At 34.9% G+C, this 12,490-nt stretch overlaps 2 protein-coding genes across 3 annotated transcripts in view; one reads left to right on the forward strand and one right to left on the reverse strand.

The window, feature by feature from the left end:
- The window catches only part of LOC135833697 (uncharacterized), a 169,442-nt gene that overhangs the window by 42,754 nt on the left and 114,198 nt on the right, over nt 1-12,490 (forward strand). The gene's annotated exons all lie outside the window — the stretch shown is intronic.
- Nucleotides 3,989-5,416, reverse strand: LOC135833671 (uncharacterized). Of its 2 annotated transcripts, none has more exons than XR_010556513.1 (2): nt 5,218-5,416; nt 3,989-5,019 (listed from the first exon to the last, which is right to left on the reverse strand). XR_010556513.1 is itself a non-coding variant. In XM_065347439.1 (2 exons), the coding sequence occupies exons 1-2, from the start codon at nt 5,248-5,250 to the stop codon at nt 4,131-4,133; spliced, it is 918 nt and encodes a 305-aa protein (XP_065203511.1). In that variant the 5' UTR covers nt 5,251-5,416; the 3' UTR covers nt 3,989-4,130. The 2 variants fall into 2 exon arrangements, 1 of the variants encoding a protein (XP_065203511.1); XM_065347439.1 differs by having other exon boundaries at nt 5,222-5,416.

Below are 12,490 nucleotides of genomic sequence, written 5' to 3' on the forward strand. Positions count from 1 at the left end.
GATTACATCCCAAAAGCTTCAATTTTTTTATTGTTCAAAATCATTTTGTCTGTGAAATGTGATCTCAAAGTGTTCATAAAATTTTTATTTGGGTGAACTTTTCATTTTTTGGAAATTTTAACCTTCAAAAATTGGTGTTGGAGAAGTTTTAATTTGTTCCCATCTTTAGATCAATTTTTTTTTTCAAAAGTTCACAAAAATTCCGCTGAATATGAATTTATGGAAAATAACATTCAATTAAACCATCTGAAATTTTTTTCAAGTTACTAAAACGAAACGGAATGGTAATTATTAATTAAATTGTAAATGGCCGATGACGAACATCTACTAAAAAATCTCAGGTACCTCCGATAAATACAACCGCATTGGTACGCATGCAACGTTGTCAAATAAAGTGATCTCGGTATTAGCGCGCCGCGTATCCCGCGAAATATACGACGACACGACCGCGGCGCTGCGAGTGAACATCCGACTCAACTACAAATGTATATCCGTAGACGTTTCACGCTAAAAACGAGATCATAGCTGAAACTTTGCACAGAGGTGGTAGGTGATCTCGTTATTAACGTGCGCTATCTAAAAAAAACCGAGATCACCAAAAATGAGTCGGTGATCTCGTATTGCACTATGTATATGTATTTATGATCTCGTTTTGCACTATATTTACATATATATATATTTTATTGCAAATAATTTCAGTACCTACCTAAGATGAAATAATTTTGAAAATAGACTCGAAAGCGAATCAGTCAAGATGTCCAAATCCAATTTGAAAAGGAAAACGATTTTTGGAAAGAGTATTGTAGCAGCCCAGATTGATTTTTCGATTTTTGACGAATTTTTGGAAATCCAAAAATGGTGATTTCTAGAAATCTGTTTTTTTCTTTTGCTTTCATCGACATTTGAAGTTTTGATCCCATCGAGGAGGGGGCACAAGGGGTAAGAGATAAGTGGAATGAAAAAAAGAAGACCATATTTGTCTTGTGCACGTTCGAAAATGCATTATTCTGCATATCTCACCATCTCGTCAACATTTTCAGGTTTCAACCCCAACAAAGGGGATGGTAGGGAACGTGGAAGGGGTCGAATCGAAAAAATATTGCCATATTCATAATCAGAACCTTTGAAAACATAACATTCGATATGTCGCATGAGACCCTTCTGAGTTTTCCCCAAAATGGGGGGAGGGGGTGAGGAAGGAAGGGAGGGAATGATACATTTCAGGTTCTAGAACGTAATGTTTTCAGAATTTAAAACCACACCTCCGAATATGTCTCACAAAATTGAACTTTTAATGAAAAAGTTCGACTTGCAACTTTTCAAAAATTTGCTTCATGTTCTTCAGTCTTCACTTCAATTTAATTATCTTTGTTTTGATTTAGGACGATTCTACAAAAGGAATTTGTCATTGAGGTTGAGTAGTGAGTACCTTGCAGCGATAAAGCAATCCCCCCTCCCTGCTTTATGTGGGAGAGAAATTATTTTACTTTTCGCTTTTCGTTTTTGCATTCTCATTTTTAGGGCTTCTGTTTAATTTTTAAAATTTTGAGATTTCGTTTCATGTTTTCGTTTTTTTGCTTTGTAAAGAGAGGGGGGAGCTTCAAATTTCGTCCTTTAGCTACATATCACTAGAATTGTGTAATTTTTTGTTTTTGTATACTCGTCTATAATATTTAGCTACATATTTCGTTCTGAGGATTCTATAATTTCATTTTCGATTCATAATTTCATTTTGGGAGTTTTAAAATTTTGTGCTCGGTTTTTTTGTTTAATTTCTGGTTTCATTTCTAAGGTATTACGATTTTATTTTATGTACATATTTGTTTTTGTTTTTAGGATTTTCTGTTGCATATTCGTTATCAGTTTTATGATTTTACAATATTTGATTTACGATTATCGACTTCGCGTTTTCTTTTTCGGTACTTAATTTCATTTCTGGTTTTGGATTTAACATCTGAGATTTCATGGTTTCGTTTCGTATGTTTGCTTTTGTTTTCGGTACCTTTCATACATTTTTAGTTTTTTTTCTTTTCAGTTTTTTCTGTTTTTATTTTCAGTTTTGTAATCTTACGATTTTATTTTCATTATTGATTTTTTTGGTTTTCAGTTTCGTTTTTGAGGTTTTGTGATTTTGTTTCCCATTTTTGATTTTATTTTTGGTTTTCATTTTAGTTTTCGGATTCCTTTTTGGAAAAATAACAGTTTTGATTATCAGATTGAGGATTTTACTATTCAATTCTGGATTTTGTCTTCTAGGGTTTGCCAACGATTTCATTTTGGGTTTTCAATTTCGTTTTTTTAAATTTACTTTTTGTACAATTTTAAATTTTATTTCTGATTTTATTTTAGAATAATATTAACTACATATTATTTTGTCTTCAAGGTTTTCTGTTTTTATTTTATGTTTTCTTCTTGCTTCCGATTTCATATTCAATTTTCGATTTCGTTTTTGAGATATTACAATTTTGTTTTTTTTATTTGTGGTTCAGTTTTTGATTCTAAATCGGGATTTTAAGATTATATTTTTAAGGTTCCAGAATTTCATCTTTAGATTGAGGTCATGTTTTTTTTTAGGGGTTTGGCGATTTTGTTTTCGGTTTTTGATCGTTTTTGGTTTATTTTATTTGCTGTTTCATTTTCGAGATTTTACGAATTATTTTGGAATTTTTTGCTTCGTTTTTTTGGGTTTTAAAATTTCGTTTTTAGACATGAATTTGTATTTCTAAAGTTTTACGATTTTTTTTTGGGGGGGGGAGGCCGGAGGGGGTTGTCCATCTTTGGTCTCTGCTTTTTTTGTTCCATTTTTGAGGTTATACGAATTATTTTTGGTTTTTTGTTTCGTTTTTGGTGTTTAATACCTAATTTCATTTTCAGTTACTTATCCAATTTCATGATTAGTTTTTGGTTTTGTAGTTGAGAGTTTTATTTCGTTTTTATAGTTTTAAATCTCGTTTTTGTTTTCAATTTTTGATGTTATTTTTAGATTTTTATATCAAATTCCATTTTTGGAGAACTTACTTTTGTTATTCCTATTTTGTTATCTTTTTTCAAAATTTATTTTTAATTTTCTTTTTTTTAATTCGAATTTGAAATTTGAAGTGAAATTGAATAATGTACTTGCTGTCAAAAGTCATATTTTTTGCAAAGCAAACGTAAAATGAAACAAATAACTCAGAAATATGCAAAGGAAGTTCAAATCAAAGGTTAAAATCTTAAAAGTTCACAGCTCAACTTTTACAGTGAAAAAGTAAATTTTCATGCATGGAACAAAATTTGAAAGCTTCCTCAATTCCTCATAATTTAAAAATTGGAAGAATTGGCTAGGAAGCCCCTGCTTCATTTTCTTTCAACTCGAAATAATTTTCAAACAGTTCTGGCCAAGATGATGAAAACGAATTTTTTTAGGGTTTTCAATTTTGATTCATGCTTTTTTTCGTTTCGATTTTTTTTTTCGATTCTCACAACCTAGGTTTGAATTTTAAATGATGACTATTGACGAAAAACTACATGAAATTGTCAGAACTGTAATAATTTGGGCACTGAAACAAAAACTAACCTAAAAATCAATTTTCTTTTTTCACATTTCGCTTTTATTTTATTTTTGCTTTTTGGTTTCACTTATTTCTAAAATCTTGTTTTCATCGTTTTTTATCAGGGTGGGAGGGCAAGACTACGTCTGGGATTAGGGTTCACAATTTAAAGCAAAATATTAAATAAGTACATAGATTGTTACGAGGTAGATTGTTGGTAACTTCTGGTGTTTAAAAAAAGTACACAACTATGGTAATCTCCGAAAAAGAATTAAACCCCCACTCTCATCATGGTTTTTACGGAAACTATTCTCGAATAAATCTCTCAGTAATCGATTATTCACATCCAACCCAATGTACTGACATCAAAAATTAAAAATCGTCTCTCCTCATTAGTCATCAAAGTTCCCAGTATGAATTGAAAAAAATTTCTCATCAAAATGAAAACCTGCGATCAATTTATAAATCTATTTTACAATTTATTACTATAATTGCATAAAAATTACAAAAATAATAAATCAGTACACCAATCAGTAAATAAATAAAACAACAAACTAAATTCATCAATATTGTAACACCAAAGTGGTAATTTTTCAAATTTCAACGCTTCATCGAAGTACCACTGGTACTATTACCCGTAGTAGGAAGCGAAGAAGGAACACCAAAAGTATCATCCTTAAACGTAAAACACATTCCAATAATAACCCCTTCCAAAGCAGCGGCGATAAAATGTATCTGTAAATACGCGTTTAATCCATCAACATCCGCCAATCTGGTAAAAAAAATCATGTTAACGAACTGCGCAGCATCCGATACAGCCGATACTCCTCCAATCATCATGATTAGCCGGATATGCATAGAGTACTTGGCGAATAGCACATTTTTATCAAAACTGGCCGACCATAGATACCAAAACGCTCCTAAAATCGGACCCACACGAGCAATACGAACAGCGAGGGCAGTCCAAGGAACGATTAAATCAATATCACGTCCATCCGAGCACACAAATTCCAATAAAATTCTCCAAATTAAAGGTACGCCGATACTGCAGGTACAATAGACGACGAATTTCCCATTCTGAGGGCCCGACGAATGTGTTTCCAAAAACAGAGCAATTTTGCGAAAACATAGGTAAATATCCAAAGCCATGATGGTCTTGAATAAAGCCATCGTCATAACTAATTGATGAATGAAGACGAACGCTCTGATGCAATATTTATTCGAAGTTTTACTAAAATCGGAAGCCAAAGCCGTACAGTAGAATGCACACGAGTACTTGAGAGCCAAACAACCGCAGTAAAAAGTCAGGTTTTTAGTTGCCAACCTTTGCTTCGTTTTACTCGTAAAAAATTTGTAGAAATGGACGATAACGCAGATGAATGAAATTAACTGCATGATTAGGAGCGGTATTTTGATGAAAGACTCGATAGCTGTTGAATAACCCATGTTTTTTTTCAACCACGAAATTGCTGATAAGAAAGCGTTGAACCTAAAACAGTTGAGGAGAGATAAAAGGGCAAGAATTAATTCGTATGTTTATATACTTGATAGGATGGCTTTTTTCTATTAATTTCAAACTCAAAATTTATTTTAAAAGGTTCAGATTTCCTCATTTTTAGAACAAATACCCATTTTGAAAATGAGAGCCACCCTATAAAATATGTAGGTATGAGTAAAGAGTACATACTTACAACGTTATCACCAAAGACGTCTGAAACATGCAATTACAACACTAATAACAATATTTCTTCTTAATTTTCATTTCATTTATGGACTTGGTACATTTAAAATGTAACGAATCAAGCAAAAAAATCACAATTAACTTGATGTCAACTCGAATCGTCATGCATTAAAAAATTTATCATTTTACAAGAAAAAAAATCCTGCTAATGTAAATACCTACAGACTATCAATATGCAATCAGTATTTCTACCTCTTAGATTAGGTATCAGTAAATTGATAGCAGAAATATTTTTAGCGATAATTTTTCTTTTGATTCATTCAAAACGGAAATGATGGCTATGGAATTACGTAAGTAATTCCAACACTAGATAATATGTACTCGTATTCTATGCAAAAAAATTAATACGAAATACTTGGAACTGCTGCACGTGCCTTGAACTATTCTACGATAAGGTTTTACTTCTGTAATCGGGCACATCACTTAAAAAATGGACTCCAACAGAGCAGGTACCTCACTATTTCAACTACCACAAGATATTTGTACCTATTTTGAACAGGACAAAGCTGGATTAAAAGGCCATCATTTTTCAATTTTTGGTGAATTTTTGAAAATCAAATTTGGGCCAAAAATAGAAGAAAAATCATAATTTTACGAAATAGTGCTACAAAGCTGAAATTATTAGGTATATTGTATTTTGAGTGGTGAAAATGGACAGAAAATGTTACATTATTTAACAAAAGACACAAAATCCTACAAACATTGAATGTAAGTATATGCCCACTAAAAATTGATTGAAAAAAACATTATTCAGCTTGTTGTGTAAACAAAACCTTTGTTTATTAAAAGACCACTCAGTTGTTTCGAGTTTGACGAACCAAGTTTCTTAACTTCTTCGAGAAGGTCTTCAAACTGAACCCACTCGGAAAAATGACTCACGTCATCGTCATCATCAAAAAACATGCTGTAAGTTGAAACTATCGTAATTTCAATCTTGCAGAGCAAATCCGCAGCAACAAACAACTTATTTGCCACAAACCGCAACCTTCCAACTTTACAGGGTTTCTCAATGAACATGTTTAAAATAAAATACAGTCGATAGTGGAGGTTTTTCGGTAACTGAGTATTTACGTATTTACAGGGTTGGCAATAGGGTGGATATTTTTATTTTTTTTTGTTCAATTTTGAAAAAGGGAAGGAGGGAATACGATCAGAGGTGACTGAACGGAATTTAATGAACACGTAGAAAAACTCAGCTCTCATATATGATACTTTTTAAATTTTCAAGTCATGCTCGCATACGCATTATCGCTTAAAAATAAATAAAACCATCTTCTAGCCTTTGGAAACTTATAACGCATCAACGCACAGGAAAATTTTCTTAATGTTCCTTTTGATTAAAAAAAAGCTCAAAATGGAATTGTGAAAATTGAATTTTTTGAAATGACCCCTCTCCCCTCCCCCTGGCACTCCAGAGTGGTAGGATTATTGAGCTCTAAAATTATATTTTTCCACCACAGTTGAAAAAGTTGTAAAAAATTGAAAAAATGAACCCAAATCGACTCATTTGTGTATGTACCGCGTACCTGATCCAGTGTTGGAAAAAAAACGTTTTTTTTTAAAAAAAGACAAAACAAACGGTTTTTTTTGTTTTAAACCGGGTTTTAAACTGCTGGATCCTCATGTGTTTTAAACGTGTTTTAAACATGTTTAAAATGTGTTTTAAACACGTTTAAAATGTGTTTTAAACACGTTTTTAACACAAATTGATTTTGTTTTGGATTCAGTTTTTCAAATATACGTTATCCAGTCATCAACTTTTAAGATGCGACGTCATAAAATAGTTATAAGGCTCAAGAAATATTAAAAAATTGAAATCAAAGCACAAAATTTGCCTTTGAAAAAAAATTATAGGAAGAACTAAGAAATTTTAAAATTCTAAAAATTCAGTTCCTGAATTTCACTACTTTTTCAACGAGAAATTAAAAAAAAATGTGTTTTTTTTAGGAAATTGGAGTCGAAAAAAAACTTGTTTAAAACAAAAAAAACCATTTTAAACAAAATTTTGTTTTAAACACTGTCTGTTTTTTTCTCAATGTTTAAAACACTGTCTTAAACGTTTTAAACATATGGTACTGTTTTAAACTGACAACACTGACCTGATCCTTCCTACAGCATTTTAAAGCATTTTTTTTTGTAAACCTGGAATCCTGCAACTTTTTTTTTTTTTTTGGCTCATCATAGTAACCCACCTTGTTTTATTTTCAATTGTTAAATATGGATCATCGCCACTCTTCTTATTTACAACTTGACTTAACTTTAATAACATAAAACTTAACATTCTTCTTCATAACTTAAAACTAAAGATAACTTCTTCTGTCTGGTGTTTTGGTAGCTCGGTTTCCTCTTCGTCCAGTCCACTGCCAGCATCCTCTTCGTTGGTGTTTGACTCGTCCAGTGGTATTGTCACAATCAGGGTTTCCGCAAGCTTTGCTTCCTCTTCATCCACTTTGCTGCTTGATGTCATCTTCGGATTTGGTATTGTCAACTGCTAGCTTGGCATCCTCTTCATCCGCTTCGCTGCTAGGCTCTTCTTTGCTGGGTCGATGATTTTTGCAAGTCAGGGGTAGCATGCCTGGCCCACACACCTATAGACACTATGTGTCTGTGATAGGCCAGATCTCACTACTAGCTAGCTCCTGCTGCGTTCGGATTACTTGATCATGCAGCCTCGCTTTTGCTCAGCTGGTGTGTCTTCACAGTCAATGCTTCACTGGTGAAGACTGCGAATGGTCTCCCTCCCTGTCCGAGCAGTTTGGGAAGTTCACAGGGCCATTCGTCCAACATCAGGACCTGCTTGAGCCGGTCTCTAGCTTTGTTGTGTCTAGGACACCTCTACACGATGTGAGGAGTATCTTTGGCTTCTCCGGTATCTCATCTCAAGCAGGTAGGGGAGTCCCTCTTCTTGGGCTTTTTGGATAGGTATTGGCCTATGTCCCCATGCTCCATCAGCAACTGCGTCACATACGTGTTGACTACCAGTCCATTATGGAGTCTATCCCTGATGCTGGGTATGAATCGTCTCATCTTAAGTGCTTCAGAGTCTGTCCAGTCCGCCTGCCATTTATCGGTCTCGAGATTGAGTAGGTACTCTTTTCACTTTCTCTTAATGGCCTTTGGTGTGGCGGCTGGCAGTAGCGTGTACTGTCTTCCCCAGTCTATTTCCAGTTCGATTGGCATGATGCCAGCGATGACATGACAGGACTCATGATGAGACTGCCTGTACACACCAATGACTGTCATTAACACCTTTCGTTGACTGGATCGTAGCGCGTCACAGTCTCCTCTAACCAAGTCTCTAGGCCAGCAGGCCGCTGGGTAGCTGGCAATGGGAATGTACACCCCCCCCCCTGATAGATCGAGATCAACTGAACAGGCTTTAGTCCCCATTCATGAACCGTAAGTCGCCTTAACTTTTGAAACATGGCATCTGCCTTTTTGGTGACGTGCATGGACACCATTCTTCAAAACTGTCGTTGGAGGCTCCAGAAAGCCATACCATCATATCTAGTCAACTGCACCTCGTCTAAAAGAAAGTATGCAGTAAATTTTAACTTTCCAACTTATTTGAGCTGATTTCATGGATATTTCAATTTCCAAAAATCTGCCGGAAGCTTCAGAGCTTCTCAAAATAGGCTACAAACCAAATTTCGACTTTCTTTAGTAGTTCAATGAGGTAAAATTTCTCATTTTTCATCACTTTTTACTCAAATTTTTGATTTTTTAAAATCCCCCCTAGCCCAAAAATTAAACTTGAGCACCTGAAATATACATAAATGGTATGGATATTTACATTTGGACCCACCATCTTAAGGAACATTTTAAAGAGAATTTGCCCAAAAGAAGTTGGCCCCACTAACAAAATGGCGCTCAGGTGAACCGAAATCGCAAATTTTGTTTTCCAACATAGGACTTGCCCGAAATTTTTTTAACCGGACAAAGCTAGATCGAAATAGCATGCAAAAATTCATCCCCAGCCAAAATTTTAAGTGTTAAAGCACAAATTTTTCGATTTTTGGTCAATTTAAAAAAATTAGATTCAAGTCAAAAATTAGGAAAAAATGAAAATTTTACCAAATTGACCCAGAAAGCTGAAATGTGAGAAACACTCTATTTTCAACCTGCCGATCGATTGGAAACCGCTTCAAATCGTTTTGAAAAGTTCTAGAGCCTCCAGCAGATTTCTGAAGCTTGAAATTTCAACAAAATATGTAGAAATGGAAAGCTGAAATTCACTCTTGCACAGTACATGTTAAAGTTGATTAGCAAATTTTGGCTTTCCAAATTCATCTGATGAAATTTTGTGGCAATTTCAAATTTCAAAAATCCGCTGGAGGCTCCAGAACTTCTCAAAATGGCTTGAAACTGTTTCTAATCAATTTAGCAGGTCGAAAACAAGGTAAATCTCAAATTTCAGATTTCTAAGTCAATTTGGTAAAATTTTGATTTTTTTCTTATTTATGACATAAATTTGATTTTCAAAAATTCATCAAAAACAAAAAATGTACTTTATAACTTGAAATTTTGGCTGGTGATAAATTGTTGCATGCTCTTTCGATCTAGCTTTATACAGTTCGAAAAATTTCGAGCGAGTCCCATATTGGAAAGCAAAATCTCCGATTTCGGCTGATCTGTCAATCTAAGTGGTCGCCATTTTGTTAGTAGGGCCAACTTCTTCTTTTTTTCGCAAATTGGCTTTGAAATGTTTCTTAGGAGAAGTTGTCCTAGAGCATCAGGGGGGGGGAGACCAATTTTGAATTTCATTTTGATAATTTTATCTCGATACTTTGATCATTTTTATGATATTTTCATTGGCTGCTGTTTGCATATAATTCTATCCTTTTCTTCAGTTGTTTTGATTTTCATGATATTTCAAAAGGTTTTGTCACAGTTAAGCTTACTTTAAACACGTTCCGTCATTTTAGAAAGTTTCTCATCTCATTAATTATTTTTTTGATTATATTCTCTACCGGTGTTTTCTCTTGATATTTTTTCATCCTGCTTCTTTTTCTATTCTCTTTTATTTTTAACAAAAGACGAAAAATTGTGAAGTATTTACTTACAAAATTCGACGGGTTTTGGAAAATTCCATACCCTGGGCTCTGTGAGTTTCTTTTGAGCAGTTTGCACTCGTTTCGATAGATTTAAAGGAAATGAGAATTTATTGATTCATGAAGAACTAAAACTGTTTCCCAACGTAACAAATACATCCCATTTACACAAAATAGTGGCAATGTAGGGGGGGGGGGGACGACTGAAATATTTTTTCACAAATTTCGTGATTCATTTTCAGCAAATTTTTGCATAAATTGAATCCTGCAACTTCTTACTTTGAAAATATTTCGCCTCGATCTCTCTCAGATCATCTCTCTCTCTACCCCTCCAGTAAAACACCCACATTCACAAAACGAACCCAAAGTCGCGAAAATCCTCACCCCCGCAAACATCGAAATCTGGTTCTCGTTCACCGCTTTGATTCAAACAACGACGTCGACGACGACGATTTACACAGCAGCTTTGCTTTATTCGAACAGCACGAGGTAATATAAGTTGTCTATTTGTTGCCTGCGAGGAATCAGACTTCGGGGTTGTTCGTGTCCGCAGTCGTAGATAGGCCCGAACGTAGGTTGGGCATTCGAAAGCGTCGTCGCGAGCGCGAGAAAGAAAAAGGCCGAGGCTACAATTAAGAGCGTGTATTCGTATAAGTGTACACGTTAACGAAAATATACATACTGATTACAAGGTATCTAACGCATAAGGACCAGGAGATCGAGGAACGAATCGTGTAGGTGGTGAAAGAAGGTAGAGAGGCAAGGCGCGTGTGTAAGAAGCAGGATACAGGACGATGACGAGAACTGGTTCGAGGGGAGGAGAGAAGGACGATAGCAACGATGCAAATACGCGGAGATCGCTACGATCACCGCAGGGCCCCCCCTTTAGAAAAGGCATTAAGGAAAAAGACAAGAGACTAATGCTAACAAGCTTAAGTACACAGGTGCTATACTAAACATGGCAACAATGCAAATACCTTAAAACATGGAGACAACTTAATTGTAGTCGCTAAAAATAGAACAAGGTATTTCTTAAAAATATACCAGCTATACAAATTACAAAAGTACCTGGGCTAATGCATAGAGAGACGTTAACATATGCGTATTGTCTCTCTATGCGTTTTGTTATCGTGTTTGCAAGATGATGAAATAACGTTTAGGACAACGATGAGAAATTAAACCTGACTGTTGGTTTACTCTGTCTACCTGAACGTGTGTAGATTGGGGTAGGAACGACAGTAGGTTGTAAAGCAGCGGGTGGCGGCGAGTTAAGTGAGATGTTTGGCTTCAGCCTGTCAACGGAGATGTTGACACGCTTGCCATTTCGATCTATTGTAAAATATTTATCTGTTTTTTGCAATACTTTAAAAGGACCAGTGTAAGGTGGTGTAAACGATGGCCTTACACGATCATCTCGAACGAATACATGTGAACAAGAATGTAGATTCGTTGGAATGTACGTTTTTTTAGCTGTATCGTGGTGACGAATTTCTTTGAAGCATTTTACTGCTTCAGAGATGCGTTCGAGAAATTCGTGTCGATGAGATGATTGTGTGTTTAGGAAAAAGTCGCCAGGTAAACGGAGCTGTTGTCCATATAATGCGTCTGCCGGACAAAAGTCCGAGTCGGCATTGACACATGAACGTAGTGCCAGCAAAATTAAGGGAAGACGATCTGACCAATGTACTGAGTCGCCGGAAGCTGTTATCGCCGTTTTCAACGTACGATGAAAATTCTCAATCATGCCATTTGCTTGAGGTAAGGAACTAAATACCAGGTATGGAAATACGCCATCTTTGGATATAGATTTCGTAGTTTTGACGGTGATGTGATTTTTTCATTTCAGTCATATAGAGAAATGAAATCAAAAAAATGGTGGGAAAATGTTTATTTTGTGTATTAAAATGAATATGAAGTAAAAAAATAATGTAAATTGGCGGTATTATTAATAAATTGAGTCCTTAAAATTTTTTTTCTATATCCAAAGATGGCGTATTTCCATACCTGGTATTTAGTTCCTTAGCTTGAGGATGGTATGCTGTTGTACGAATTCGGTTGATTCCAAAATATTTAGTAACATTTTGGAGCAGTTCGGATTCGAATTGCGTACCTTGGTCGGTCGTAATAGTGACAGGCGCGCCGTAACGTGAAATCCATGTCTCTACCAT

The sequence above is a fragment of the Planococcus citri genome, chromosome 1, assembly GCF_950023065.1.
Source record: "Planococcus citri chromosome 1, ihPlaCitr1.1, whole genome shotgun sequence".
Classification (NCBI taxonomy): domain Eukaryota; kingdom Metazoa; phylum Arthropoda; class Insecta; order Hemiptera; family Pseudococcidae; genus Planococcus; species Planococcus citri.

Bases quoted from the DNA above. Each gene is read 5' to 3' on its own strand.
- LOC135833671 (XM_065347439.1), bottom strand. From the start codon at position 5,250: ATGTTTCAGACGTCTTTGGTGATAACGTT. The intron at 5,020-5,221 runs GTAAGTATGTAC...CAACTGTTTTAG, and splicing joins ACGTCTTTGGTGATAACGTT to GTTCAACGCTTTCTTATCAG.